We start from the raw sequence: 27,026 nt of genomic DNA, 5'->3' as shown, positions 1-27,026 counted from the left end.
ACGAATGTCATACTCTTGATGCCTTAAAGCCTCCTGCATTGTAGGATATCTGATACGTTCTGCACGCAAGACCAGGAACCCTGAGGGCATGGTCTACTCCCATAATTGTTGCTGACACAAAATGATGATGTACACGTAAGATGATAAATTCTGAGCTACATCTGTATAACTACGTGTCAGTTAATTTAAGTTATCAAGAATGTAATATTTGCAGGATGTTAAACTTAAAGGCTGCTCTAGTTGAAAGTTCAAAACAAACAGAAAGGTACATGTTCATACGTGAGTCACACAATCACTATGGCACTTATTGAATATACATCAATTAGATTCTTCCTGAGTTCATAATCATAACTTCTACTCGACGAATTTTTCATTCTTTCCAAGTACCGGGGAAACAAAGCGCTGACATTACAAGGCAAAAGTATCAGTCATGTTGGGCTAAATTATGATACTTCTGCGCCAACATTCTACTGAAAAGAAAATTACATCCCACCCTCGGGACGACCCCTAATTGCGGAATATTTTGCAGATAATAGTAAACTGGCCGTGTTGTAATCATGTTTTTGTCTGCCGCGCCCCTCTGTCCTTGGAGGACATGCCAGATAATACTAATGAAAGCAGTCGTTTATGACATTTTATCCCCGGAGGTTGCGTTGCCATGGGATTGAAAGGGATTTTTGCCCAAATTTGATGGTTTTTCTGTCACACTGCCAGCTCAGAGAGATTACACACATTGCATGCGGGTCGAATATCCTTTCCTCAATCAGTTAAAAATAAGGTACAGGTACAGCATAAAAGGCAGGGTTTTTATTTATTTATTTATTCTGTCTAGAGAGTACATGTATCTGGATATTTCTCCATCCAGATGATTTCCAAGGGGACCCAGGACACAAAATTCAATACATGTAAAAGTAACTAGATAGACGAATCACAGGCTGAGATATGGGATATAGCATTTACTGTCTGTAGACATGAAAACATCACAGTCAACGCAAAATTGGGCTTTATTCAACCTTCGTCAAATGTCTGAATGCAAGAGACAATCTAATAAATATTAACCTTGACCATATTCTACGTAGTTTCACGTAACTGTTTGATTTCATATTCAAGGAAATGAAAGATTGTAAAACATTATTTCCATTTTTGGATGAAATCTAGATTATGAATCAATGCAATTATATTTTACATAGATTATGATTAATATGAATTCATGATGTCTTTGAAGTTGAATAAATGTTTTTAGAAAGAAATGTTTACTTTTTTAGAATAAAACGTTTTCTTTATTATTGTTGAGTTTCATTCTATTGTAAAATTCTCTCACTTGGACAGAATGCTCCCCTTTACAAGTAGTATTTTATTTGCTGAAAGCCTTGACACTGAAAGTATAACTAACTAACAGCTAATGCACCCATATACACTTACATATCACAGGCGCAGACATTATATAAGGCAAGCAATGGCATTTTATGGCTTCAAAGCCATTGGCTAATGCTTAGGAGAAGTCGGTTCAATTTACACATTCAGACTGGTAAAGTGGCTATCGAGCAAAGCCTTGACTCTGTATAAAGTGGGGTACCGTCTGAACTGTTGTGTTTACCAGTTTGAAAACATAATTTCTAGAATCTAATATGGCGTAAAACTCTTATTTTATTGTATACAGAGACAAAAGATCAGTTATATTTGAACAAATATACATATATGTGTGTCTATTTTTATGGTCCCAAGATATTGCAAACAGTGAACCATTTGGGCTTTATAGTTCGACTTAGTGTCACATTTTATTAAAGTTCCACCCGTGCTTCCAATATTATACATCTAAAAGCAAAGTCGGGTTTGTGTGTTGGTTTATCTTTACTTGTAAATTATGATTATCCTGGATAGAAATCCAGGTTGTGGCAATGTCAATATGATTTTAATGTTCTAAGGTGAGCTTTTAGGAAAAAGATAATCTCTGTAACATAGAATAAGGAAATTCTCGGTGACTGATTATTTTTCTCGATCATGACATTTATCTCTGGGGTATTATGTTTGAAACACAAAACATGATAAAGTGTCCCTTTAGCAGTGTCTAAATCATTACAGATTGAATGATCCAACGATTTTTACTGGAATTGATACTTGAACACATCGCATAGGACAGCCTCCAAGCATAACGATTTCGTCATACTTATCGGAAAGTCATCACAAAAATATGAGTGAAGCAGGAAGAATACAAATTTTTCACCCCCCCCACCCCCTTGCATAGCTACAGTTCTAATTTGACCCATAAGATGGCCATAACTAGAGGTACCAAATCAATACTTGCTGCTGTTGAGACCTTTCAAAATCATTTATGACATGTACATGTATGGGCAGTCTAAAAAGGATGTGTATAAATTATGTCTGGTAGCCAGTTTTGAGTTACTCAGGGACTTGATGATATTTACGGGGATGGGGGATGGTGGGGGTTGGTCCAAAAAGGGTGGGGTAACCAACCCCCCCCCCCCCCCTCAAGGTTCAAATATTTTTTTTTAATGGCTTGTCCCCCCCCCCCCCAACAAAAAAATTTCAATGGCCCTCCCCCCAGTTTTTTCCTTGCCTTTTTGCCTTTTCCAATACACACAGATTCTCTCTCATTAAATAAAAACAAACTTATATATATAACAATAACAATAGCAGTAGTGCTGTTTGAACAGTCCTTTTTTCCACTACCGCGAGATTAAATCCCTGCGAACTTAAATGCATTTACAGTATTTCCTATTTGTTACACTCACAGTCAGTTTATATCACATACGACTAAAGATTAACCTCTTTCTTCCTTTACCTTCCAGGTGACACAAGAAAGCTCTAGACATGTCTGCCAAGAAGCGGAAGGGAGGGCTGGCCTTGGACGCCATCTGCGCCAAGCTCAAGACCCAACGCCGCGCCGTGGAAGACTCTCCAGAAGACAGCTCAAGTCCAGGAGACCCGACCGATGTCGCGCCTCAGGTTTCGGAAGAGGACATTCCTGTAAACGGGGTGGCGTCTCCTGATCCTGCCGTAGAACAGGACTCATGCCATGATGACGATGAATCAAACAGTAGAACGGATCATTCGCCTGATCATAAACAGTCTAGTTTAGATAGTGAACAAGATTGTGCAATGCAAGATAGCAAAGACGATATCCAGCCAATAGGGAATGATGACTCTGTTCCAGAGCTTGCATCGTCAAGAGACGATGCGGCACTCTTACAAGACGAACAACCAGAAGACTTGTCAGTTAGAAACGACCAAGATGTAGACTTAGCTAGCGATAAGAACGAGCAAAGACCAGAGGAGTCGTCTAGACGAAAAAGGACGCCGAACAAAATCACGCACTTTCAGATGGAGGAGGAACTCTCAGAGGAATGCATCGACGGTGACGTCGTAATCGTACAGCCCACAGGATGTAGCGACAGTGAAGACGAAATCGATGACACCACCGAGTTCGAAAACCCTTTCAATCAGAGCGACAATGAAGACCAAGACGATGAGGACTATGATCCTGAAAAAGACAATATAAACAAGAGGGCAAGCACCAACTCTCGCTCTGAACCACAACTTGCCAACCCTCTAGCTAGTAACACTAATCACAAGGCAACTGTAGAAAGCAACAAACCAGAGCAAACACCTCCAACAGAACCTCAAGTAAGTCAGGGCGATGCCTCCACATTGCGAGATTACGCGGAGACGACGATGAACGAACTGATCGGGATGTTCGGGTACGACTCCAGCGATCACGACCTCAAAGCGCTGCCCTTACAAACGTTTTCTTCGGGCAAAATTCTTGAGATGCAGATCAAAGAGCGACAGGGAAACGGGATCCAAAACGAGGCTCTTGCCCTCGTGCAGGGGTTATCGGGAGCAAACATAGACGCTCGGGGGTCCAAATACGACTTTTTTATCCAGAAGCTCAAGTCGGGGGAGAATTTCGCCGACCCAAACGACACCATAACGGCCGGCACGATATCCCCCCGCCGCTCGTCAAAATTCGATCCCGAACGAATCAAATATCTCCAGCCTCAGGACATTTCTCCCATCCTCGCCAACCTCAACGAACCGATGAAAAAGGGCGGCCGCCCGCTGAAATACGACATTCGGAACTTTCAGGGCTTAAACGCCGGCCCGCAAACAGTGACTAGCGCCATGACTACCTCAGACTTACAATCAAACACCAACAGCGTGGACAGCGACCTGTTTGACGGTGAGCTGGGCCGCACGGCAAACGCCAGCACGGACTACATCAAGGCTTGCTTCTCGGAGAACGGCAAGCCTGATGTGGAGGAGATGCTGAGGAACAACGAGATGAACATATTTCAGAAGTATATCGCAAAGTAAGTCACAGGATCAGGTACAGTAACGGTTAATGCAGAAATGTTCACCGTGGTTTATATTCGCGGTTTTTGATGTGGCCACTTCACTGCAAACTTAAAACCACTGCAAGCATTTTTCCATTATAGTGTTTGACTACACTTCTATGGCACTACCGTGAACTTAAATCCACAGTGCATGAAAACTCCATTTTCCCGCTACCACAAAATTAAATCCCCATGAACTTAAATGCATTTACAGTAATAGAGGGCTCGAAATTTTGAGAATAGATGCATGGGTGCTCCTAACCAAAAAATTCAAGATGAATATATTTCAGAAGTATATCGCAAAGTAAGTCACAGAAGCAGGTAATGCTGGGTGCACCTAACTAGAAAATTCAAGATGAACATATTTCAGAAGTATATCGCAAAGTAAGTCACAGAAAAGAAAGTACAGAAAATGTACATGTGTACATACACAATTTCCTGTACTTGGCAGGGATGTGTGAATTGCCCTCTTCCCAGCCCACTGACCCAGTTTCATCATTTTGTTTCACTGTTCGAACATATGATCACAAAAGATGAATCTATGTTGGAACAGTTTAGAAACTAACAGATATAATGGATTTGATGTTGGAAATGTTTCTAACATGTATGAACACTATAGAAAATATTTTGAACATCACACAGATGTTATAAATAGTTCTAAACTGTTACTTATGACATTTAGAATGTTATAAAGATTTTCAAAATGTTGGAACAAAAGGCAAGAAAGACCCTCTTGGTAATGTGGAATCGACTCTAACTTGTCCAACCCTGCAACAGTGTCAGAAACAGAATGATACATGATTTGTGTGTTTCTTGTCTCCGTCCCAGGTTCTCAGCAAACGTGCACTGCGGGCACCTCCACTGTGTGTACCAGTACAAGGAGCACTTCCACTGCCTGGACACAGAGTGTAATTACCAGGTACGGTTTAAGACATCCAGGAAATAAGATCATAGTCACCAAAAAGCAGTTACTCAAGCAACTGGATATGATTTTGGAAACGGTCAGACGTTTCAGACACCATCTGAAGTATTTCGTCAGTGACAAAACGTTATAGCTCCTGTGATTGAAACAACAACACCAACATACATTGTCTTATCTTTGTTTCCTTTGGACTGCTAGAAATTGTTTTCCTCCCCTTTTTGCATATTGATTCATAGTCATAATAAACCTGTTTTTGCAAATTAATTCATAACTAAGATATAATTACTCTCCAACAAGATCTTTCTCGTTGTCAGTGACCAAAGACATCGGATGGTGTCTGAAACATCTGACCTTTCCAAAATCAAATCCAGTTGCTTGTGTAACCGCTTTGTGGCCTGTAATTACCAGGTACATGTGCTCCCTCGGGGCAGGGGGTATAATCTCTTTGCTGTGCCCAGCATGAGGTGGATTAGTTATAAGAGGATCAGCCAGCTAATGATAGTATCATGATGACATTATACAGTTGAACCTACACAAGTCTCCACCTCTACACAAGGACTACCTGGCCACTGATATATATAGAATTACAACACAGTGTATTCCGTATCACCCAAGGTACCGCGGGTCGGATCGTGGGAGGGCTGAGACCCTCGAACAAAAAGTGTTACAACAGTAATGTTCCAACGTCCAAATCCGGTATTCGAATTTTTGATGGAACCCCTGTGATACAACTTAGAGCCCGTCTGTCCTGATACGGAAAGTTATCACCCGGTCCGGAACACCCGTATAGAACATTTTTGCGTCACAGGTATGACAAACAGTCAAACCTGTACGATGCCGGAATGAAGGAATGTACAAGTGACCACCCATACATAAAGACCACCTAGCCAATGATATACAGTGAAACTTGTTCCAAGTCCATGTATCTAAGTCCCACGACGTCCTCGCGGGTGTTCCACAGGGTGGTATTCTATCACCAACACTTTTCGTCATCTGTATAAATACCTTGGATGCAAGGTTGCCAAGGCCCATTGTTCCTGTCAAATATGCGGACGATCTGACAACCTCTGAAATGCTAATGGCGTCACTTCCTGGTCAAACGCAGAAGGCACTTGACTCCATTGTTGAATGGGGGGAGGACTACTCTCTCAAGGTAAACGGGAAAAAGACAATGGACATGGTTATCAGCGCAAGGAAGGAGGTAAACATTCCTGTCCCTCCTCATCCGACAATATCCGGACATGTGATTCAGAGGACTACGTCTTTCAAACTACTTGGAGTACACATCACTGCCAACCTTACCTGGGATGAACACGTTCATTTCATGTTGACGAAGTCCCGTCCACGTGTGTATTACCTTGCAGCAGCAAAGAAGGCTGGTCTCCCTACTGATGTCTTGCTCCAGATTTACCTAACATTCCTACGCCCCTTACTGGAGTATGCCAGTCCGGTGTGGGGAGGACTGCCGAAACACCTGTCAGACAAGCTAGAAGCCATGCAGAGGCGCTGTCTTAGAATCATTGGTATCCCATCTGACTCTCTGCCCTCACTATCAGACAGACGGGACGCAGCGACGCTGAGGACTCTACAAGACATACTGCGGGACAGTAGCTCTCCGCTGAGGGAGTTCTTTACTTCACCTCAGGACAGTTCCTACAGTCTTCGTCAGGAAGCCCGATACAGGGCATCTAGAAGTAAAACGAAGCGACATGAGATGTCATTTGCACCCCGCTCTGTACGATTGCTGTACGAAAGTGCTAGATGAGCGGTAAAGAATGTTGATTCTGTCATGTATATTTTCTTAATCCGATTGCTGTCTAATTTTAAATGTTGTAAATGTATTAATGTTAAGTTGCTTCTGTGACTGATGACGTATTTCATGTGTACATACATGCCAAGTCATCCAGGAATAAAGCTGAATCTGAATCTGAATCTGAAGTCACCACGTCTACATATGGAGCACCTGGCTGATGTGACCCTTTGATACTTTTTCCCATTGACACCCGACACTGAACCCTGCCTATAATGACCACCTATCCACATAGACCACATTTTACTTGTCCCGAGTTTGACTGTACCAATCTGTGATCTGATGGCTTCTAAGATTTATTTGCCTTAAACCCCAAAAGAGAGAGAGATAAAACAGTCATGGGGTTACTAGCTAAAATGATAACTTCCCAAGAAGGCATCCTTTTTCTTAAGGTTACACCCTGTAATGGTTCTTCTACATTTTTAGACAGTAATTTGTATCAAGAATACGTGAGGAAAACAGATAGAAACCTCAGAAAAACTTTATATGTCTGTGTTCATTCCGAAAACTTCCTCCTCAAAGTCAGATTAAAGTTTTTCTCCCTCAGTGTTCATCATTGTCTTGCTTGAAAATGTCTTGAACTGAGAGCCAAGAAAATAAGTGACCTTAACCTTGTCCTTTTCCTTCCTGCTTAGCGGTTCACCAACAAGCAGGACGTGATTCGCCACTACAACATGCACAAGAAGAAGGACAACTCCCTGCAGCACGGCTTCATGCGCTTCAGCCCGCTGGACGACTGCAGTGTGTACTACTCAGGCTGCTCCCTCAACCTGAAGCACACGCACTACCACTGTATGCAGGTGAGGTGAAGAGTTAGCTTGAAAGTTATCTGTATCTGTGTTTTTATAGCCGGTATAACCACCCTTCGGCATAACACACCAGCTTCTGTATCTGTGTCTATATAGCCGGTATAACCGCCCTTCGGCATAACACACCAGCTTCGCAGGCATGCGGCGCAGCAGCAGCTGGTTATATTACGCTGAACGACCCGTCACACCTATCTTTTGCACATCTATAGTCACCTGTGTTTGGGACTGGTGGTTCACCTTTATCCGCAGGGTAACCTATATCTGCTACTGAAAGATAAGGTATCTATGGATATCAAATCGATGTATAGTGGTTTCAACTAGAAACACACACTACCACCGTATGCAGATGGGTTGTTGGCTTGAAATTTCTTTGTTTGTTTTTTTTAAGAAAAAAAGAACATACTAGGATAATATTTCTCCTTCAGGAAGACATATTCTTTTTCCTGGTGACACTGTTCTTTTTCTTTCTTCCTCCTAGCAGAAAGGGTTTACAGAAAAGGTTGGGCTGTGCATTAGGCCAGGCTACCAGGGCTGTGCATTAGGCCAGGCTACCAGGCCTGGCTAGCACGTCTGGCCACTCAGATACCGTCATTCATAGCCCCAATTCTTTTTTTTTTACTTGCATACACTACTTTGGGGCGATCCTAATGGTATAGTGTTGTGTGTGAATAGCTCGACACAAGGCCAGAAAGGAAAACATTCTGCATTTCTGCAAATTTGTTGCCTTTCTGCCCAAACCACTCCTAGAATGTGAACTAAGTTGAAGGATGGATAGATGGAAGTTATTTTGCTAGGAGACAGCAATGAGCACTGTTTTTGCAAATTATATACAGGACGGAAACAGTTGTCATTGAATGATTGAGACAGTTCCATAGCATGGCAGTGTGAGGAAAGAAGCTGTCGCTGTAGAAGTTTTTTTTTCATCTGTGATTATAGAAGTCAATCAAAGATGTGGAAAGTAGTGTTTTCTAACACAAAGTTGAATTATGATTAACATTTTGGACTGTTTTTTGTTGACTGCCATAGACTTTCTGCAAATTGTGTTCCATTGCTTATCGAGTCTCGTACTCTACATTGACAAACGCTTGAGTGGGGCGATCGAAAATTCGGGCTAAATCCAATTTTTGTGTTGGAAATTACAGGAAAATTTTAAGGTGGTTCAGGTGGGCAATTATAACTGTAACTGTAACTGAATCTGCTCTGTTCATTCGTGTAAGTGCCTTTCAGACGGACAGGAATGTGGAGTCAACAACAGGCGATATCACGCCATCGGACCCGTGACGCCTGTTTTAATCTGTCTGAAAGAGTGGCATCTAGATGGATGCTTTTAATGCGCTTTAGTTCAGTAGAAAACAATGTTTTTAACACCTTGCTGGCCCGACTTCACTCGAAGCAGCAGCTATACATAGCAGAATTGCACCGCAGTACGTTTGAACCTTTTAAGCAAGCACCTGCTAGTTTTGATACTTGTATAGATATGAAAAATCATCTAAATGTTCACAAAGAAGTGTTGACAGTAGCCAGGTGGCCCTCATGCAAAGGTGGTCACTAGGGCTGGGTACCGGTACAGAAAATTCAGGTCCAGGTCCGGTTCAGGTCCAGAGGATCAGGTCCAGGTCCGGACCTGAACCTGGACCTGATGCATTATGACTCATACCAGTGGTCTATTTCACTACTAAGAGATCTGTTTGGTGGAGTATTAGACTTACACTGGCATTTTAAAATCCTTCAACGCTAACTGCACCTGTACGATTGGCTGTAAAACTTGGTAGAAATTACTATAAACTCTACTGTACTTCACTCTTGTTATTTTATTCCACCTGCAAGCGCCAAAACGTGTGAATGCCTGATGAAATAATCTGTTAATTTTCTAATCGGTCCAACATCCGGTCCACCTAATTTTTTCAGGTCCGGTTTTTCTGGACCGGTCCTATAAGAAAAACCGGTTTTGTACCGGTACGCTGTACCGATACCCAGCCCTAGTGGTCACTGATACAGGACCTGTGGTTAGAAATATTCTTTGTGTAAAGTATTTTCTGCTCTCTCTTAAGTCTACAGGTGGCCTCTATGTGGTACTCCACACACTCTGTCTTAGTTTTAGTACTCAGTGTCTTACTCTTAGATTCAGCTTCCAAAGTAGTAGACACAAGAAATACGCTTTGTACTCTGAAGAAAAGTGAGCAGCATGTTTTGTGACATCGTGAACAACCAAGAACAACTCAAGCACCAGAAAGAGTGCCATGTTTGTCATCAACTAACAAAAATTGCTACGGCAGTACGGGTCAATTTTTCTCATAGGATTTTTGTTTTAAATATTTTCCTTGGTGTACTCTTTTTCTGTCTTTCTCCTGCCAGAAAGGGTTTACAGAAAAGTCTAGGCTGTGCACCAGGCCTGGCTACCTGGGCTGTCTACCTGGGTTGGCTATCATGTCAGGCTACTCAAATTTTACATTCATATCCCCAATTCTGTTTCTTTTCTTACACACACTACTTTGGGGCAAGCCAAATGGACGGATATAGTATTGTATTTGAGTACATTGACACAAGGCTAGAGGGAAAACATTCTGCATTTTCCAAAAATGTTGCCTTTCTAGTTTTTTGTTAAGTCCATGACTGAACACTCACAACCCCTAGCAATAACAATAGTCAAACCTGCATTATGAAGACCACTTTGGGACAGATAAAATGGTTAAGTAGGATGGTCACTTGTATAAATGGGAAAAGGGCAATAGCCAGGTGGTCCCTATGCAGTGGTGGACCTTGACTGTTTGTTTGAACTATTGTTTTATCATTCAGAAGTTTGTTTTGGCCTCAAGTCCGTGGAACTAAAAATAATTGACCTTCAGATCGCTCAACTCTGCTTTAATTGAATCCAAGAGGTGGCCTGGCACTTAGTGCAATTGTACGACTAGGTGTGGTGGCGTATGCCAGGAATGCTTCCGAGAAATTGTCAGAGCCAGTGACAGTGTGTTGAAAATGTGGTTTAAGTGCACGTGGGGGAAGGCTTTCAGTGTTGATCTTTAAAACCAAAGGCTACAGGCAAATCTGATTGGCTCAGGTTTCTTCATGTACACACTCACACCAGATCCCTGGTAGGCCAAGCTGATGTAATTTCTTGGTTCTCAGAGTCTGAGAGAAAAAATCTGCCCGAGTTGGACAAGTCAACCGTCCCAATTGTCCAGGGCAGGTGACAGTGCTGATTGGACAAGTGCATGTCCTACCCCACTTGTTCGATTGGGCAAGGAAGATTTTTTCAATGAGAGAGATTTTAGATGCTACCTTTCACAGTCATAGCATCAAGCATTGGTCAACACAGAAAAATAGAGCCAACAATTAAAGAATTCCATTTGATGGAATTGACAAAATAGACAAATATCATTTTAAGTACGGACAAGTGAAAAGTTAGTTTGGGCAAGTAAATTTTCTGTGTACTTTGAAATTTTGTCCAACTCTGTCTGTACTTTTGCCCACACTGTTTCATGGAGTGAACAGAGTCAGATTTGAGTCTTTACTGCTGTTCCATACTGTAACTTAAAGTCTTTTTAAGGAGTTTGTCCTTGGTTTATCTAATTCGAAAGTAAACGTTGAATAGAAGCGAAATGCAAGTTTTTCCCCCACAGCTTTCTGATTTCATGATGTTGTTTTGCTCCAATTGGACTTTAAATATAAGTTTTGGCTCAAATGAGAGATGAAAGTTGCTGCTTAGTGTGTTCTAATCAGTGACCTTATCAGCTTTTATAGTGGTGACTTACAACCACCTGCCCCAAGGCTAGGTGTGGCACTCCTTTGTTTTACCTGTCGTACCTCAAAGCTTTTTAACTGAGGTCATGGGGGAAAAGGTAAGGGTCAGACAAACTACAAAATATTCGACGACTGTTCCACTGTCCTTCATGGCAGTTGTGAACATGGGAAAGGCAGATGTTTTCATTTTAAGTTCTCTTTTCCTACTCATAAACTGATAAAGTGTCATAGACATTCACAAACAGCGCTACAGAAATTTCAATGCCATTTAAGATTGCACCAAGTTGAACCAAACTGAGAACTCTTGACTACGCCACCCATTGTTATTTACCTATTTCCAGGCGAATGCACCTGTGCCCAAACTGTTCATTCATTCATCAATTCTTTCAAGAAATCTGGCAGTTTCACAAAAGCTACAACTGTAAAATGTCAGGTCTTATAAGTTATACATGTGTTGTCTTGAGGGAAATATGGATATCAAACAAGGATGCTTCCTTGAGCTGCTCTAAATTGGCATGCATTTAACCATTTTAGTCTCTACTCTCTACAACATTATGAAGTTCTTGTTCTACATTGTTGTAGATTCCTCTCCCCAGTCTCTCTCTCTCCCTCTCTCTCTCTCTCCCTCTCTCTCTCTCTCTCTCTCACTCTCAAACAGTTTTGTGTGGTAATGGTATGACTCTCAATGAGAGAACATCACAGATCTAAACATAGGACTTGACACTAAATGAAGTAAGTGTGACTAATGACAGCACAAAAGATAATTATGGGCTGAAGCTAAGTCCTTAGAGATGTCAGGGTCACAGGATTGGAGTTAACCAAATTGTTATGCTTAGTGGTGATATCAGTGACTACATGCCAGGCTAGAAATACACAATCTACAATTTGCAGGTGGTTTCGTATTGGCGTATTAGTAAGGGTGCCTTGGCTCAGGACAAAATCCTCTGACAAAATCCTTGCCTCAAATGTTGTGTCAGTGGGAAAGGCACTTTACACAACTTGGCTCACTCCACCCAGCTGTAAAAATGAGTACCAGATTTCATTTAGGGAGGTAGGATGTACAAGGTGGTTGGAGGACAGGGTTCTCATATCATGCCCTAGAAATACGAGCCCCCGGGCCCTGCCCAACGCCTCAAAAAAGGCCTTCAGACTAGCTAACTTTTTGCACAATTTGCCCCCCAAAAGTTAATATCCTGACTCATAGGACTTATGGTTTCCTTGAGTCTCAAACATTTTTTTAAAAATAATCTTTATGTGAAAATATAGGACTGGGAGACAAACTTGTACTGAAAGCATTATGTTTTGCAGATCACCAAATTTCCAGTAATGTAGCCACGGAAGAAAATTGCAAGTTGAAAGCAAAATTAGATTTAAAAAAAGGCTGTAATCTTGAATTGTTGCAGACAGATTATTGCAGTGTGCTCAATGATTAACTGAGTGACTCCTTTTTTCCATTCTGTCACCAACATTTTGATAACTTTTTGCTAACTTCAATATTAATTCAGAGAATCTAGCCATAGACTGAAAAATGTTTTATAGCACATGTACAGAAAATGGGCCGGTGAGATGTACAATGTGTTATTGGCCAATAGCTAACTGTAGGACAAATCAGCAGTAATTCTAGTAGATATTGGAAACAGATAGCACAATATAGATGGTATAACTCAATGGGAAAATCATGCAAATTTCTGCATAGTGAATCAGATAGCCTTACTATCAATTTATATATAATTTCATGTTTTAGTCATGGTTTTTTAGTCATGATTTTGTTATTGTCAGAATTAGTCATGATATGGTAGACAGTTTCTAATGCAGCTGTACTGTGTATTTACCTATCTCTAATAACAGTGTATTTTTGTCGGAAAAAAAGAAGTAAAATTCAATATAGATGATAATTTGGAAGTTATGTTGAGTGCAAAGCACCCCCCCCTCCCCCAACTGTCATCCCTCATCAAATTGGTATGCAAATCAGTCTGTCCCAAATTCAATTTCATCCCTTCCTTCCCCCGGTTTTTCAGGGCCAGTCTCCCTAATTTGACCCTGGTGTCTATTTAAACACCCCAGTGAAGTAACATACCTGCCCATTCAGGTGGCCATAAATTACCTTAAAGATTATCGATCCTCCCCGCGGAAGGACTAAGGCCCAGCGAGGCAGGTCGTGCTCAGAAATTGGAAGTCTGCTGTCCCCCTGTTTCTATATTGATCCCAGTTTGGCCACCCTGGTTCCTACTAGTGCAGTGCTGACCCTATACATTTACTTAATTTATTGGCAACATGCAGCAGATTTGGCTACAGTGAACTTATTTCACGTTCCATTAGCCCCTAGCCCCCCTCTTAATTGACTTTTGCCTTTTGGCTGGAATATCATCCTCACAGCTTTTCCCAGCGGACGCCTCAAAACTGCAGTAATGGCCCCAAAAATGACCGTTTGTCCGAAATTGGGAAAATTGGGATGGATTTTTCGCAGGTGGACATGGTCTGTAGGTTAGATGGGTTGCGGAATATTGGTCAGAGAGGTCGTACTATTGACTACCTTCTTACTTAGGGATGACAGAAATCCATAGAAGTAGGGATAAATCCATACACAGGGTGCTAGGTTTTTTTCAGTTCTAAAGAATTTTGAAGTTTGCCTGAGGCTCTTGAGCAATTGAGCAAAATCCCGCTAGTATCTGATCTATATTTTTGCCTTCAAAGTACAGAAAATGAACCAAAATGCCAGCAGATACTTTCCTATAAGGAAGCAAATAAGACATGAAATGACTAGATGACATCATTGTAAGATGTGTTTAAAAAGAAGTGAAGAAGAAAGGCCTTGGGGGTGTTGGTTCAAACCAAACTACATGTAACCCCCACCCGCCTTCCAAACTTCAGATCATTTTATCCAGAAAATTAGTGAAGGAGTACTAGTCAGAATTCCAAAAGAAACACACACACACTCACACACCATTGTGTAAGAATGGTGTACATGATTAAACAGACTGAGTAAATTTTTTCTCCAAACAACCAAATGAAAAATACAACATATATATATACGGCTAAACACATGAAAGAAATGTGTGTCAATGTGTCTGTCAAACAAGTGTAATTGACAATGACATCTTCCAAATACTGTGTAGAGCGAGTACAACATCAATACAGTTGTCAAAGACAGATGAAGTCTTTGAGAAAGATGTGAAGACTTACACAAAAACACAACCTGACTTTGTGAAGGCTTGACTTTAGTCAAACCTTCAAGAATATTAAAGATAATTTTTTGCTAAGCGTTAAACTAAAAGTGGTTCCAACATGTTTGTAAAGGACTGTTTGTAGAAACAGTGTGCCTGGAAAAAAACCTGCAGCAGAGGTGATTGGCATTCATTCCGGGCCCTCCGCGCAATTTAGATATTTTGTAATAATTCCATTATGGATTTTGTGGGGCCCTTATATTTTATACTGCCATTCAAATTCACCATTACACAGTGCTGGCAAATTGCGTACAGTTTCCAAGATGTCCATTTTTCATGAAACGAATTTCAAAACAAAGCAACTGTGAATGTTTCAGTCACCAGTTTTGAAATTTAAGGCTACCGAAAATGGGGTACGAACATCCAAAGACACCCTAGTCTATACCTGCATTGTGATGTTCCATAGATTATTATATTAACATACTAAATGAGGCCCTAGAATGCCGTGCCCTTGAATACCTCAGTCCCTTGGACACCGAATTACCCTGGCATGTCATGCCTTGCATGAGTTGTCAAAAGGAATTTGATATACCGTGCATAAATGTTCTCATTTGTGATCATCTCCGAAAGTGGGTTCCAATTTGAAAGCAAATTAGACCAAAGTAGTTGCTTTTACTGAGCTCTTTTATGCTTGCAGGCGTAGCAGCTGAATAAGGATGACAGACGTGCGTAGGGGGACCAGCATTAAGCCTACAGCCCTTGTTGAATAAACACAGAATAAACCATGGAAACTCCTATCAATATGCTTTACCTATCTTCATAGAAGTCTAAAAAAAAAAAGAGAAAAAAATTAATGTTTGATGGTATGAAATTTTACCACTGCTTGTGTGAGTGAAATGATGAATGCGGTGGTCTTGTGAACAAATTGAATTCCTAGTTGATAAGATTTTATGTCTTTGTCATTTCCCAGGTAAGTATTTAATGAAGCGCTGTAGAATTTATGGGTGACACCATGCATCATTTAATGATTAATGCAGGGGTAGGGGCGGAATTCTATGTGCTTGATTTTAAATTTATAACCTTTTCTATCACGTGCAACAGAAATGTTGCAGACAACTAGAGCTGTGAGAATATTGCCCGGTATTTTATAATCTCTCCTGCCAAGCAAATATGACAAATGCATCATATAAAGAAGACCAGGGCTGTATATATTGTCCTGTAACAGTTATGTCCGCAACAAAATTGTATCAAGCTGTTTTTTTAGTTACCGTCATACTGTCATTTGTAGTTCTGAATTTGCTGAGACTTTGAATACAGATGAAAAAAAAAATTCTACCATGATCTGAGTGTTTTTAACCAAATGGTTTCAATGAATATTTCATGTAGTGTGTACTAATTTAGTGATTATTTGCAGTCCATGATTGTCTTAATAATGTCAGAATAGAATGTTGTTTTTCTGTCTGTATTCAATTTGAATGATTTATTATTCATCGTTTTGTAATGTTCTGTAGTTTCTTTCATGAAAATCCATTCAAAATTGAGCCCCCAATTTTGTTGCAGTTTTTGAATTGTTAAATGTTAAACTTTATTTTCTCTATTCTGACATTTTTTGAGAAACAAACGTATGATTTGAGAGCCATGATTGTCCAAGTAGACCAAAAATAATTCAACCATGAATTACTGACAAAAACAAAAATAATTTTTGTTGTTTCCTTCAGGTTGCAATCAACAAGGTGTTGTTTTTTTCTTTATATTGATTGTATTGCAACATAACTAAATCTATGAATGTTTAGTCACAATTGACCAGGTACACAAGAAATCATTTGGTCATTGATAACTGAAAATGAATCAGTTTCTTTTGTAATTGTTTAGGTTGGATGCAACAAGGTGTTTTTCTCTATATTGACATTTCTGGAGAAACAAACCTATGATTTGAGAGTCAGGATTGTCAAGGTAGACAATATTTGGTCATGAATAGCTGACAACAACTAGATTTTTGTCGTTTTCTCCAGGTTGGATGCAATAAAGTGTACACCAGTACGTCTGATGTCATGACCCACGAGAACTTTCACAAGAAGAACGCTGCGTTCATCAGCGAAGGGTTCCAGCGCTTCCGAGCCACGGAAGACTGCGGTATCATAACCTGCTCGTTCTACGGACAGAAGACAACGCACTTTCACTGCCGTCGGCCAAACTGCAACTTCTCCTTTAAGAACAAGTGTGACATTGAGAAGCACAAGGCCTACCACATCAAGGTGATAAGATTTTGTGATAAGAATCCCATGCATGTAGAAAACTTACATGCATGTAGAAAACAAAGTACACTTTGTTCACTGTACAAAGATCTACGTAATACATTCGTTAATGCTACACAATCATGTAGATAAAACAAATCTTAACGTCTGGAGTTGTCCAAATTTTGGACGCAGGCGCTGATTTCGTCCCTACACATGAGCGAATTATGGAATGGGTTCAAGTGCTCATTTAAACAGGCATTCCAACACCGGACAAGCCCTCCATCTGCTTGTGAGAGGCCTGTTGTCATCGAAAGAATGCTCTAGAACCCATTCCTTACTTCTCTCATTAACTGACGTTAGCACCCAATGGTTTGAATGTGCAGGGCTCCAGACGGATAGCAGAAGTGAACTATCCGGATGGTACCCAGGCCAGCATGAATATGCAATAAACTTCATTGTCATTGTCATTAAAGGACGACATGTACACCAAGGAGGGGTTCAAGAAGTTCTACAAGTACGAGGAGTGTCGGTTCGACGGCTGCGTCTACTCCAAGGCGTCCAACCACTTCCACTGCATCCGGCCAGGCTGCGGGTTCACTTTCACCTCGACGGGGCAGATGCACTCTCACCGGCGCAAGCACGAACGGCGGGAGCTGCGCAACCTACGGGACAACAAGTACTCCCCGGGGGTGCACCGGATGAAGCTGAATCAGCTCATCCAGCAACAGCAACAGTTACAGCTGCTACAACAACAACAACAGCAGCTGCAGCAACAAACACTGCCCATCCAGATACAAGTCCCTCAGGCGGCGCCCATACCTGTACATGTACCTGCCCCCACCACTCTTATAACCACTGCTGCTACCAACCCCACCGCACCCTCCCCTGCTGCTCTCCAGGCTGCTAAACTCGCCAAGATGCCCGAAGCCACGGACGTGCAAGAAGCAAAGTCCGGTCCGGTCATCTCCGCATCCCTCGCAAGGATGGCAGCCGCCGCCCTCAGTCCTAGCAGCAAGCTGGCTGCTGCGTCCCCCACCTCTTCCAACTCCTTACCTCAGTTCCCCGTCCCGAGCGAAGAAACCTTGGGGCAGGTCAACGTCAAGAAAGAGAAAGAGAGCGAGGAGGACGAATGCGAAAGCTCGGGCGGGTCCTTGAACTTGAAGATCAAACAGGAAAACACAAGCTCGCAGCTAATGTCGATGGACGGGGTAGACTTAAGCGATTCTCTCAACCTGACGGCAAACTTCGCCACCCTAGCTAACCCCCGAGCCACGGCAGAGATGGACTTGGGAAGCTCCTTGAACTTGAACCTGCCAGGTGTGGAGGAAGGAGACAGTGGAAGGAGCACGGACACTTGGGAGAAATTTCTGAAGAGGTAGGCTCTTGCTAAATGTACTAAGAAGTTTTGCTGAACATTTAGTGCCTCCTACTGGTTGATTTGAGTACTGCAGTAACACTATAACAGTTGTGTTTTGATATGTCTACAGTATGTCAACATGTCAGTCTTGTGATATGCTAACTAGCTGTTCTGGAAGTGCCACCTGTCTGTTGAGATCAGTACTGCAGGTTGGAGAGCATTTAGCACCTTGCCCATAGGAATAAGCTTGCATTTTATTGCATTAAATATTGGATGTATAAATTTACAGCATTTATTCATGACATTTTGTGGCCTTGCTGAAGCTGTGTTTATCAACCTGCCCTCATGAATATGCCTGTATTTTATTGCATTTGGAAAGTATTTACAGCATTTATTCATGACCTTTGGCCCTGTATTGTTTATAGCTGTTTGGTAATTTACTGTTGACTTCAAGTCCATTTATATTGTTTTGTTTATTTCAAAAACTGCAAACTTACATACACAGTGAGTAGCATGAGCCTCCCTGAATTGTGTATAGGTCTATTATAGGGATTATCATATACATTAAACAAGTAGTATTAGAGACATACATTCATTAGTATGGTATACAGCACTGTTGGGGTTATACCCCTCATAGTCATACATACCCTTTCTTTTAGCTGAATACAAGAAGGGGATGTGCCAGGTCTCCTGTCAACCACTCTACTGTGATTTACAATCATTTCTCTGTTTGATGACATTGTTGCAGGTACACTGCCAATGACCCCTGCGACCCTCGGTGTGAGTTCCTGTATAAGGACCATTACCACTGTGTGGTGGAGGGGTGTGGGGCCATCTTTAGGTCTAAGGAGGGAGTCAACAAACATGCCAAGTGAGTTCGGTATCTTTATTGAAGGCATACAGGCAGGCAGGAATATGTTCGACTTTTTATACTGTCTGGTGTTAGCTTTATTTACTATGATATCAGTTTCCCTGACAATGAATATTTTGTATAAATCATTGAGTCATGACATTACCATGTGCCTGTTGCTTTGCTCTTTTTTGACGATTTCATCGAATTGTATTTTTGTGTTTTGCACACACGATACAGTCATATTTTTGTAGTCTCTACCAGTACAAGACTCCACAATTGTCCCTGGAAAAATGGTAGATATCAGCCAGATAGACAGATAACACACCAGAAGAGTTAGCCTGCCAAAAACAACAGTTAAAGTTTGTGACAACACTTTTTGGCTGGCTAACTCCTGTGGTGTGTTATTTGTCTATTTCTACTATCCTGCGACATGTGTGGAGCCTGGTAGAGGCTAACATTCTTGTTACGCTTGAGAAATTATCCCCTGCAGCAACAATTTACATTAGTAATCTGTACCTCTGATTTCAGGTACCACCGTCTGAGTGAAGGCATGATACAGAACGGGTTCGAGCGCTTCAGCCAATCGCAGGACTGTCAGAAGTACGACCCCAACTGCCAGCTGAGGCTAAAGGAGTCCCACTACCACTGCACATGGGTCAGTCTGCTTCTCTGGTTTCTTTTAAGTTAATTTCTCCAAATCGTGATCTTGTGCCTAGGGTTGCTGACTGACTGATAGAGAATGTCTTGGGTTCAAAACCCCTTGCAGGTCTCAATGTTGTTCCATTTGGAATCAATGTTTTTCCATTTGGAATTGCAACTCTTTCCTGATTTGAAATCTTAAAAAAAGACCCCAATGTTGTGTTGTGCCTTTGGAAAGACACTGAATGGGGTGAAAAGTAGTTCCCACATGTAGCTTCTGCTAGGGATGTCCTCTGGATATCAGGTAAATCAGAGGTCCAGTGTTTTAGAAGAGCCACACCTCAAGCACATTGATAACCAAGCCTTGTTTTCATCTTGACCCTTTGCTGATATTTTGCTAAAAATGTCACAGAATCTAAAAAAAGATGGTGTTTTTTACACAGTGAAAACATATACATGTACCTCATCAGATTCTCATTTCAGCCATCGACAAAAGACAAGCAAAATTTCATCTAAAATGTCTGACCTCTTGCAAAATCTATCCATTTTCTTGAGTCACCTATCTATTGTGTATCTTATTACCCGGATGTCTAGCCCTTCAATGACACACATTTCTCATCACTTACCTCTCCCCTCCCCTTCAGCCTGGCTGCACCCATGCTGTGCAGATGTTGACGCCCAACAACCAGCATTACGAGCAGCACAAGATGATGATCACCCCTCCGTCAGAGATCAAACCCGTCACAGGGAGTCTGTCCTCCTTACCGTCCGGCAGCCAGGTCGATGGGATACCTGGGATGAGGAGGTTCACCCTACAGGGTATTTTTTTTTTTTTTTTTAATTCTTTATTTAACCAGGGTAAAGCATGTCGCCTGACAGTGTTTTTCAAAGCCCCCTGGGGGGAGAACCCCAAACGTAAATCATACATTAAGTTCAACAGAACCAAATGAACTTCAATAACATAAACATACATAACGTTCTATGAAACCATATTACTTAGGTAACATAAACATAAAGATTGTGCAAAGTCAGATTTAACTTAGATAACATAAAATAATACTGCCAAACGAGTGAACCAAAAGTTTAGCCTTAACGCGACATAACACAGGAAACATAACAAAAAGAAGTCAAATTTAAAATCAGTATATGTCTCAGTCTGTACCTCTCTGATGTAAACTAGAGTGTGAGTTTTGTTTCAAGCAATTTGAAGTCAAGGAGACTTAGAATTCCTGGAAATGCCAGGCAGAAAAGCATTATACATTGTATTGAAAAGTTTATCATACATTCTGTGTGTATATTGTTCTACCAGTTAATCCTGCAACCTGATGCTATGCTACTAGCCATAGGTTTTTGTTGTAGGAATAAAGAATTTTGGATTACATATGTCTCTCCCATACAGAAAACTGTGGCTACCCCGAGTGTTACTACTCCATGAAGTCCAGCCACTACCACTGTACGAAGGACGGGTGCCTGCTGTAGTTGTTGAGTAACAACATTGTTGTGTTTGTCTCTCCCTTACAGAAAACTGTGGCTACCCTGAGTGTTACTACTCCATGAAGTCCAGCCACTATCACTGTACGAAGGACGGGTGCTGCTGTAGTTGTTGAGTAATGACATTGTTGTGTTTGTCTCTCCCTTACAGAAAACTGTGGCTACCCCGAGTGTTACTACTCCATGAAGTCCAGCCACTATCACTGTACAAAGGACGGATGCCTGCTAGCGTATGTGCAGGCACACGCTGCTGCTAACCACCCCAACATGCACGACAACTCCAACAGCCCCACCAACCTCAGGTAGGGAATGCCTAGCTGTATTGTAACAGTTGTACTAAGAAATGTGGCACTGATACTTTGGAAGCCTAGGCCACACCAATTGTTTGGCAAGAGGACAAACATTCGGTATGGCTTTTAATCACTGTATGCTTCTTGATTTGTACTGGTGTATTCAAGCATCTTTGTATGCATCTCAAAGATGTAAGCATACAAACATGTCATCGATTTGCTATAAATATACTCAAAGCATAGCACAGCTTGAGGTTTGATTTTTATGTGTTGTCCCCATGAATAAGACTGTTTAGCCAGACAATGCTGTAGGATAAGTGTGAACTTGTTTAACTGATTTGACTTTGACTTTGACTGATGATCATGACCAATTGAAGCCATAGACAAAAACAGGTGAAAACTGAACCTAACCAACCTAATTTTTCCTTTACAGTGAGCACAGCCTTACCCCCAGTCCCGAGGGTCTCCAGTTCTTCAATAAATACCACAATGCAAAGGATTTCTTCTGCTACTACGGCATCAAGCGGCTATGTCCCGACCAACAGTGTGAGTACCGACTGCGGGGACACTACCACTGCAACAAGCCTGGCTGCCACTTCACAACGGTCGGCACCTCCAAACTGCCATGGCATCTCAAGAAACATGACAAGGCAGAGCAGAGAGAGGCCCAGGTTCGGTTTGGTTTATTTCGATCTTCGTTAGTGATACAGTAGAAGCCGTTTAATTGCACACATTGCCAGTGTATTCCGTGCAATTATCCGGGTGGTGCAACAAAGTTATCCAGCTGCATTCCAGCACCATGGGATTTGGGGATTCCATGCAATGAACAGAAGTGTACGGTTATCCGTTGTGCAATTAACTGGCTTGTACTGTAGAGCAAATTATGACATTGAATTTACTAACAGAAAGCAAAAAGATGAACTCCAAATCAGTGATAGACATACATCAGTTTTAAATAAGGTAAATCAGTTGTGCTCCAAATAATACAACAATACCTGTTTGTTCCAGGGCTACAAGTTCTTCACCAAGAGGGAGAGCTGCGGCCGGCTGGGGTGCAAGTACAGCCTGAAGAGCAGCCACTTCCACTGCATCCGGCCGGGCTGCAAGTTCAACTTCCAGTTCAAGCACCAGATGGTCACGCACAGTCGCAAGCACATGCGCCGCCTCTTCGGGCGAAACTTCGAGCAGGTCCTCAAGGCAAACGGCGAGGCCGCCATGGAGTCCGTCATCTCAAACACGCCTCCGGGGCAGCCGCCTCAGAACGCTGTCTCCTCCTTAATCTTAAAGAAGCCGCTTCTTCAGAGCAGCGCTAGCAGCTCGGCAGCGACGCCGGTGCCAATACTGCCCATGACCTCCCTACCGCAGACCATCCTCCTGAGCCCTCCAGCGAACCCCATGCAGGTGGCGCTCACCTCTCCCCCTCAGGTTTTCACGTCTGGCGCGGCAGCCCAGATGGCCATCCCTGTCAACCTGACCGTGAACACGTCCAACATCAACCAAGCAGCCGCCGCATCGCCCACTATCACCACTCAGACGGGAGAGGCCGTGCCCAGCACTCCGCTTGCCATACCCCAGCTCGCTATCATCTCTCAAGCCCCAAGTCTGGCCGGGGCCGGCTTGCCCACGCTCATGGTCACCCAGCCGACCACGACGCTCGCGGGACTGGGGCAGCCGCAGCTGCTATCGCAGGTGCAGCAGACGCAGCAGATGCAGGTGGCGGCACACGCCCTACAGCTGGCTCAGCAAATCCAGAAGGCCGGGCTGGTCGCCCCCGCGCTGCTCGCACAACAAGTCCAGACCGTACCGCAGCCGACTCTGACCTCCCCGGGTTCGATGTCACCGACACCGCTGTTCTCGAGTTTCTCAGTACCGCTCACGCCGCTAGATTCGGAATCTTCGCAGCCACCGAGCACGCCAAACACACCGGGGGGCAGCAACGACTCGGCCAGCAACGATTCAGGGACACTGCACCAGCTGCCGACCAACAGGAACCCGTTTTCGTCCTTCGAGTTCCGCGTGAAGAAGCGGCGCTCTCGTATGATCGACGACGGCACGATGCTTGAGGGATTCGCTCGTTACGATCTCTACGAGGACTGCAAGGACCCGAAGTGTCAGTTCAGCATGAGGGTAACCCACTACCACTGCACCCGGCCAAACTGCGGGTACAAGTTCTGCGGGCGCACGCACATGTACAAACACTCGCAGCACCACGACCGCGTGGACAGCCTGGTCTTAGACGACTTCCAGCGGTACAAGTCTTCGGTGAGCTGTGGGCGGGATGGCTGCATGTTCTCGGAGAAGAGCACGCACTTCCACTGCCTGCGATGCGACTTCCAGTGCACCGACAGCACCAAGGTGACCGCCCATCGGAAACACCACTCGAAGAGCGACACGGTCCAGGCGGCGGGGTTTAAGCAGTTCGGGTCGGGGGTTAGCTGCGAGCAGGACGGTTGCAGGTACAACATGAAGTGTTCCCACTTCCACTGCATGCACGAGGGCTGCAGACACGTGGTGGTGGGGATGTCACAGATGGAGTCTCACAAGAGGAAGCACACCAAACACAGCCTGTCCATGGCCGTCTCCGCTACGGTTTGATTAGACTCTCGTTAAAAATCAGGTACCAACTCATCAGGACTAACGATGAACAAAACAAACAAGAATCAAGCATCTTCGCATGCTCCAGCAAAAAAACCTCAACGTTTCTGATCTAGAGTGTCCTCAGGAGGTGAAAGCAAAGTTATCCTTTACACAGAAAAAATGAGATTTTTGTGGAGATATTTTACAAAGTGCACATTAAGAGTGCCATCCAGTTGCATGATGAAGAATGATGATTGAACAATGTAAAACTAAGCAGATGCATACCAGCATACAAACAAATGAAATGTTACAAAAACTGATGAATTTCACACCTCATAGGAGACACTTTTGTAGGTACGTAACAACAGGTCGGTTTTTAAACAGTGATGTAATTTGTAAATAAGATTTGAATGTGTGCAAATTGTGTATGGAAATTCAGTAGTGTTACATATTATTAAACAGTGGTTCTGTGGTAACTTATTATAAAAAGCGTACATGTGTATAAGGACTAAATGGAATTGTTCTGATATTGATGAGAATTTTGATGCATGTGTTTTGCTGCTGCTTGCACAATCCTGCTGTATAGGGTGCTACCTTGTATTTTTCAAGTGAACATAAATCAATTTTAAGATTACATATGGAATAACAGGAGCTATGTTTTGGGTACCCGAAACGAGGAACAACACGACGTGAAGTTCCTCAAAACACGTCATTCCACACGAAACGTGCCATTTCTCAAACGCCGCTATCTTTGCACGGGTGCGGAGTTACTGTCGCGTGACGGTAACTGCACGCGTGTAAAGATAGCGTCGCTTGAAGAATAGCACGTTTCGTGCCGATTGGCGAGTTTTGAGCAACTTCACGCAAACTCCGAACGCGTGCATTACCTCGCCCCGTGCTGACTTCGCACGCTTGGGCACAGAACGGACACGCATTTTCGTGGGCGCAAAAGCGACGGGCATAGCGGCGGACATTGCGACATTGCGCGTGCCGAGGTACCTCGCGTAGTCAACAGACACGTGCATGACCTCAAAGCAACCCGAATTGGCACGTAATCCATGTACACAAGAAGCGGAAAGTGGTGGCGTAAAACGGAGCGCATTGATACGATGAGTGACGTGTCGCAAACGTCGGACTTGAAATGCGTAAATTTCCTTTAAAAAACAGGAGTTTACAGCGGTAGATTGGAACATCTGCCGCTATTTTGCAACGCACAATGCTTTGTGAGGTCGGGCGTACAATTCCTCATTATAACCGAAAGTCGCACGACGTGCGTTTCCTCATTACAGAGCCCAGGATTTGCACAGCGTAAACAACATATTTTGTGTAAACAAACATTTTTGACGCAGCGATACCAAGCTAGTAGTAGATTTTTACTTATTTACAAAGAACTTACAACGAAAACTGATGATCTAGTTTGGTACTTTGGAGGAGCGAGTAGTAAACTTACAAACGATACGAGGAAATGCTCCGCCGACACCGTACCATTTTCTACTATATCTAACCAATCTATTTACGGCGTACGTAGCTGAAAATAAATGATAAACATTACAAAACAGAATTCATACCTTGTACTATGTGTGACTAAACCACAGCTTCCCAAAGGCTGACTCGAAACAAGTAGTGACGCAGGTTGTAAATGAACGGCCCGACTGTAAACATGGTTGTTGTTTGAATGACGCGGCTAAACAAAATATGCACGCATGCGCGCTGCTTACCCACGTGTTACCTAGGCAACCAACAAGCGCAAAGCATCTCGGTCTGGGCGATACTATTTATTTTGAGGGGTGTCAGGTATACTATAATACATGTAATAATGAATCTATTAGTATCGCTAAGGTTCTTTTTTAATCACCTTGGTATCGCATTGTGGCAAAATTGATGGACAGATTTCATCCTAATCCCTGCTAAAAGAAATGATTTCATTGCTTTCAATCCACACAAAAGTTAGTGTGATATTTATATTTTGCAAATAAAAAAAATATGGTTGAAATGAATAATGGATGATCCCAAGTTCGCCACTGTACCCTAACTTCGCCATGCTACTTTGTGTTTACTTTATTTTTAAGGTGGAAACTTGGAAGATTGTTGACTTATCGATCGAACGTACGCAGCATTTCGGTAGTTCGATTTTCCAAGATTATGTCCAAGGAGATCCTACGGTAGCATAAGATAGTATCAAAAGCTGGCAGAGGAGTGGAACCGGCATAGGAGTGTTAATGCGACCTGATTGGAGACTATTTCCAAAATATAGAATTGACTCAATGGAGACATAAAAAGGTAAGATCGTGTTACATTTTCTGTAGATAATCTGAGAAACCAAGTCAATAGATACAGTGTAACAATGTGGTAAGTTGTAACTTATGTCGATAACACTAATAAGGTTACATTTCTTCAGCTCATTTCTTGGGAAAAACGACAGATTATAACCTGTTGGCTGCAACGTCGGGGGTAAATGTTGGCAAGGGAAATACAACGATAACTACAGTTTTCATTTCACATCCAGCCAAGAAAACTCCCGAATATAGGAATAAGCATTACTTAATTCTATTTAGACAAAATCTTAGCGGAAGGTGTCGGGAAATTCAGATGGAATTTTAATAGCTTCTTAATATAGGCTCTAGCCAAGCGATCGTAACAAAAAGATACGTATCATGTAGTTCTCTCCATCTGGCCGTTGTGTCACTTCACATAATAGCCTGCCCTTGACGAATTCTTTGGGGATTTTTCCGAACTACCACTTCAATCCGCGAGACTCCCTGGGACGAGTCACCTTTTTTT

At 42.6% G+C, this 27,026-nt stretch overlaps 1 protein-coding gene across 2 annotated transcripts in view; it reads left to right on the top strand.

Annotated features, from left to right (window-relative positions):
* The window catches only part of LOC118430269 (zinc finger protein castor homolog 1-like), a 43,477-nt gene extending 18,583 nt beyond the window's left edge, over positions 1 to 24,894 (top strand). For both annotated transcript variants that reach the window (XM_035840997.1, XM_035840996.1), the window contains exons 2-12: positions 2,811 to 4,331; positions 5,184 to 5,274; positions 7,723 to 7,887; positions 16,814 to 17,056; positions 17,512 to 18,413; positions 19,144 to 19,266; positions 19,777 to 19,903; positions 20,532 to 20,706; positions 21,530 to 21,680; positions 22,102 to 22,339; positions 22,677 to 24,894. In XM_035840997.1, coding sequence (XP_035696890.1) covers positions 2,833 to 4,331; positions 5,184 to 5,274; positions 7,723 to 7,887; positions 16,814 to 17,056; positions 17,512 to 18,413; positions 19,144 to 19,266; positions 19,777 to 19,903; positions 20,532 to 20,706; positions 21,530 to 21,680; positions 22,102 to 22,339; positions 22,677 to 24,263 — 5,301 coding nt within the window. In that variant the 5' untranslated portion in view covers positions 2,811 to 2,832 and the 3' untranslated portion in view covers positions 24,264 to 24,894. The remainder of the gene's footprint in view (positions 1 to 2,810; positions 4,332 to 5,183; positions 5,275 to 7,722; positions 7,888 to 16,813; positions 17,057 to 17,511; positions 18,414 to 19,143; positions 19,267 to 19,776; positions 19,904 to 20,531; positions 20,707 to 21,529; positions 21,681 to 22,101; positions 22,340 to 22,676) is intronic.
* Positions 24,895 to 27,026: the final 2,132 nt, after the last annotated feature.

Source organism: Branchiostoma floridae, chromosome 14, assembly GCF_000003815.2.
Source record: "Branchiostoma floridae strain S238N-H82 chromosome 14, Bfl_VNyyK, whole genome shotgun sequence".
Lineage (NCBI taxonomy): Eukaryota > Metazoa > Chordata > Leptocardii > Amphioxiformes > Branchiostomatidae > Branchiostoma > Branchiostoma floridae.
The sequence above is the reverse complement of the archived record's forward strand: the minus strand, read 5'-3'. Positions and strand labels throughout refer to the sequence as shown.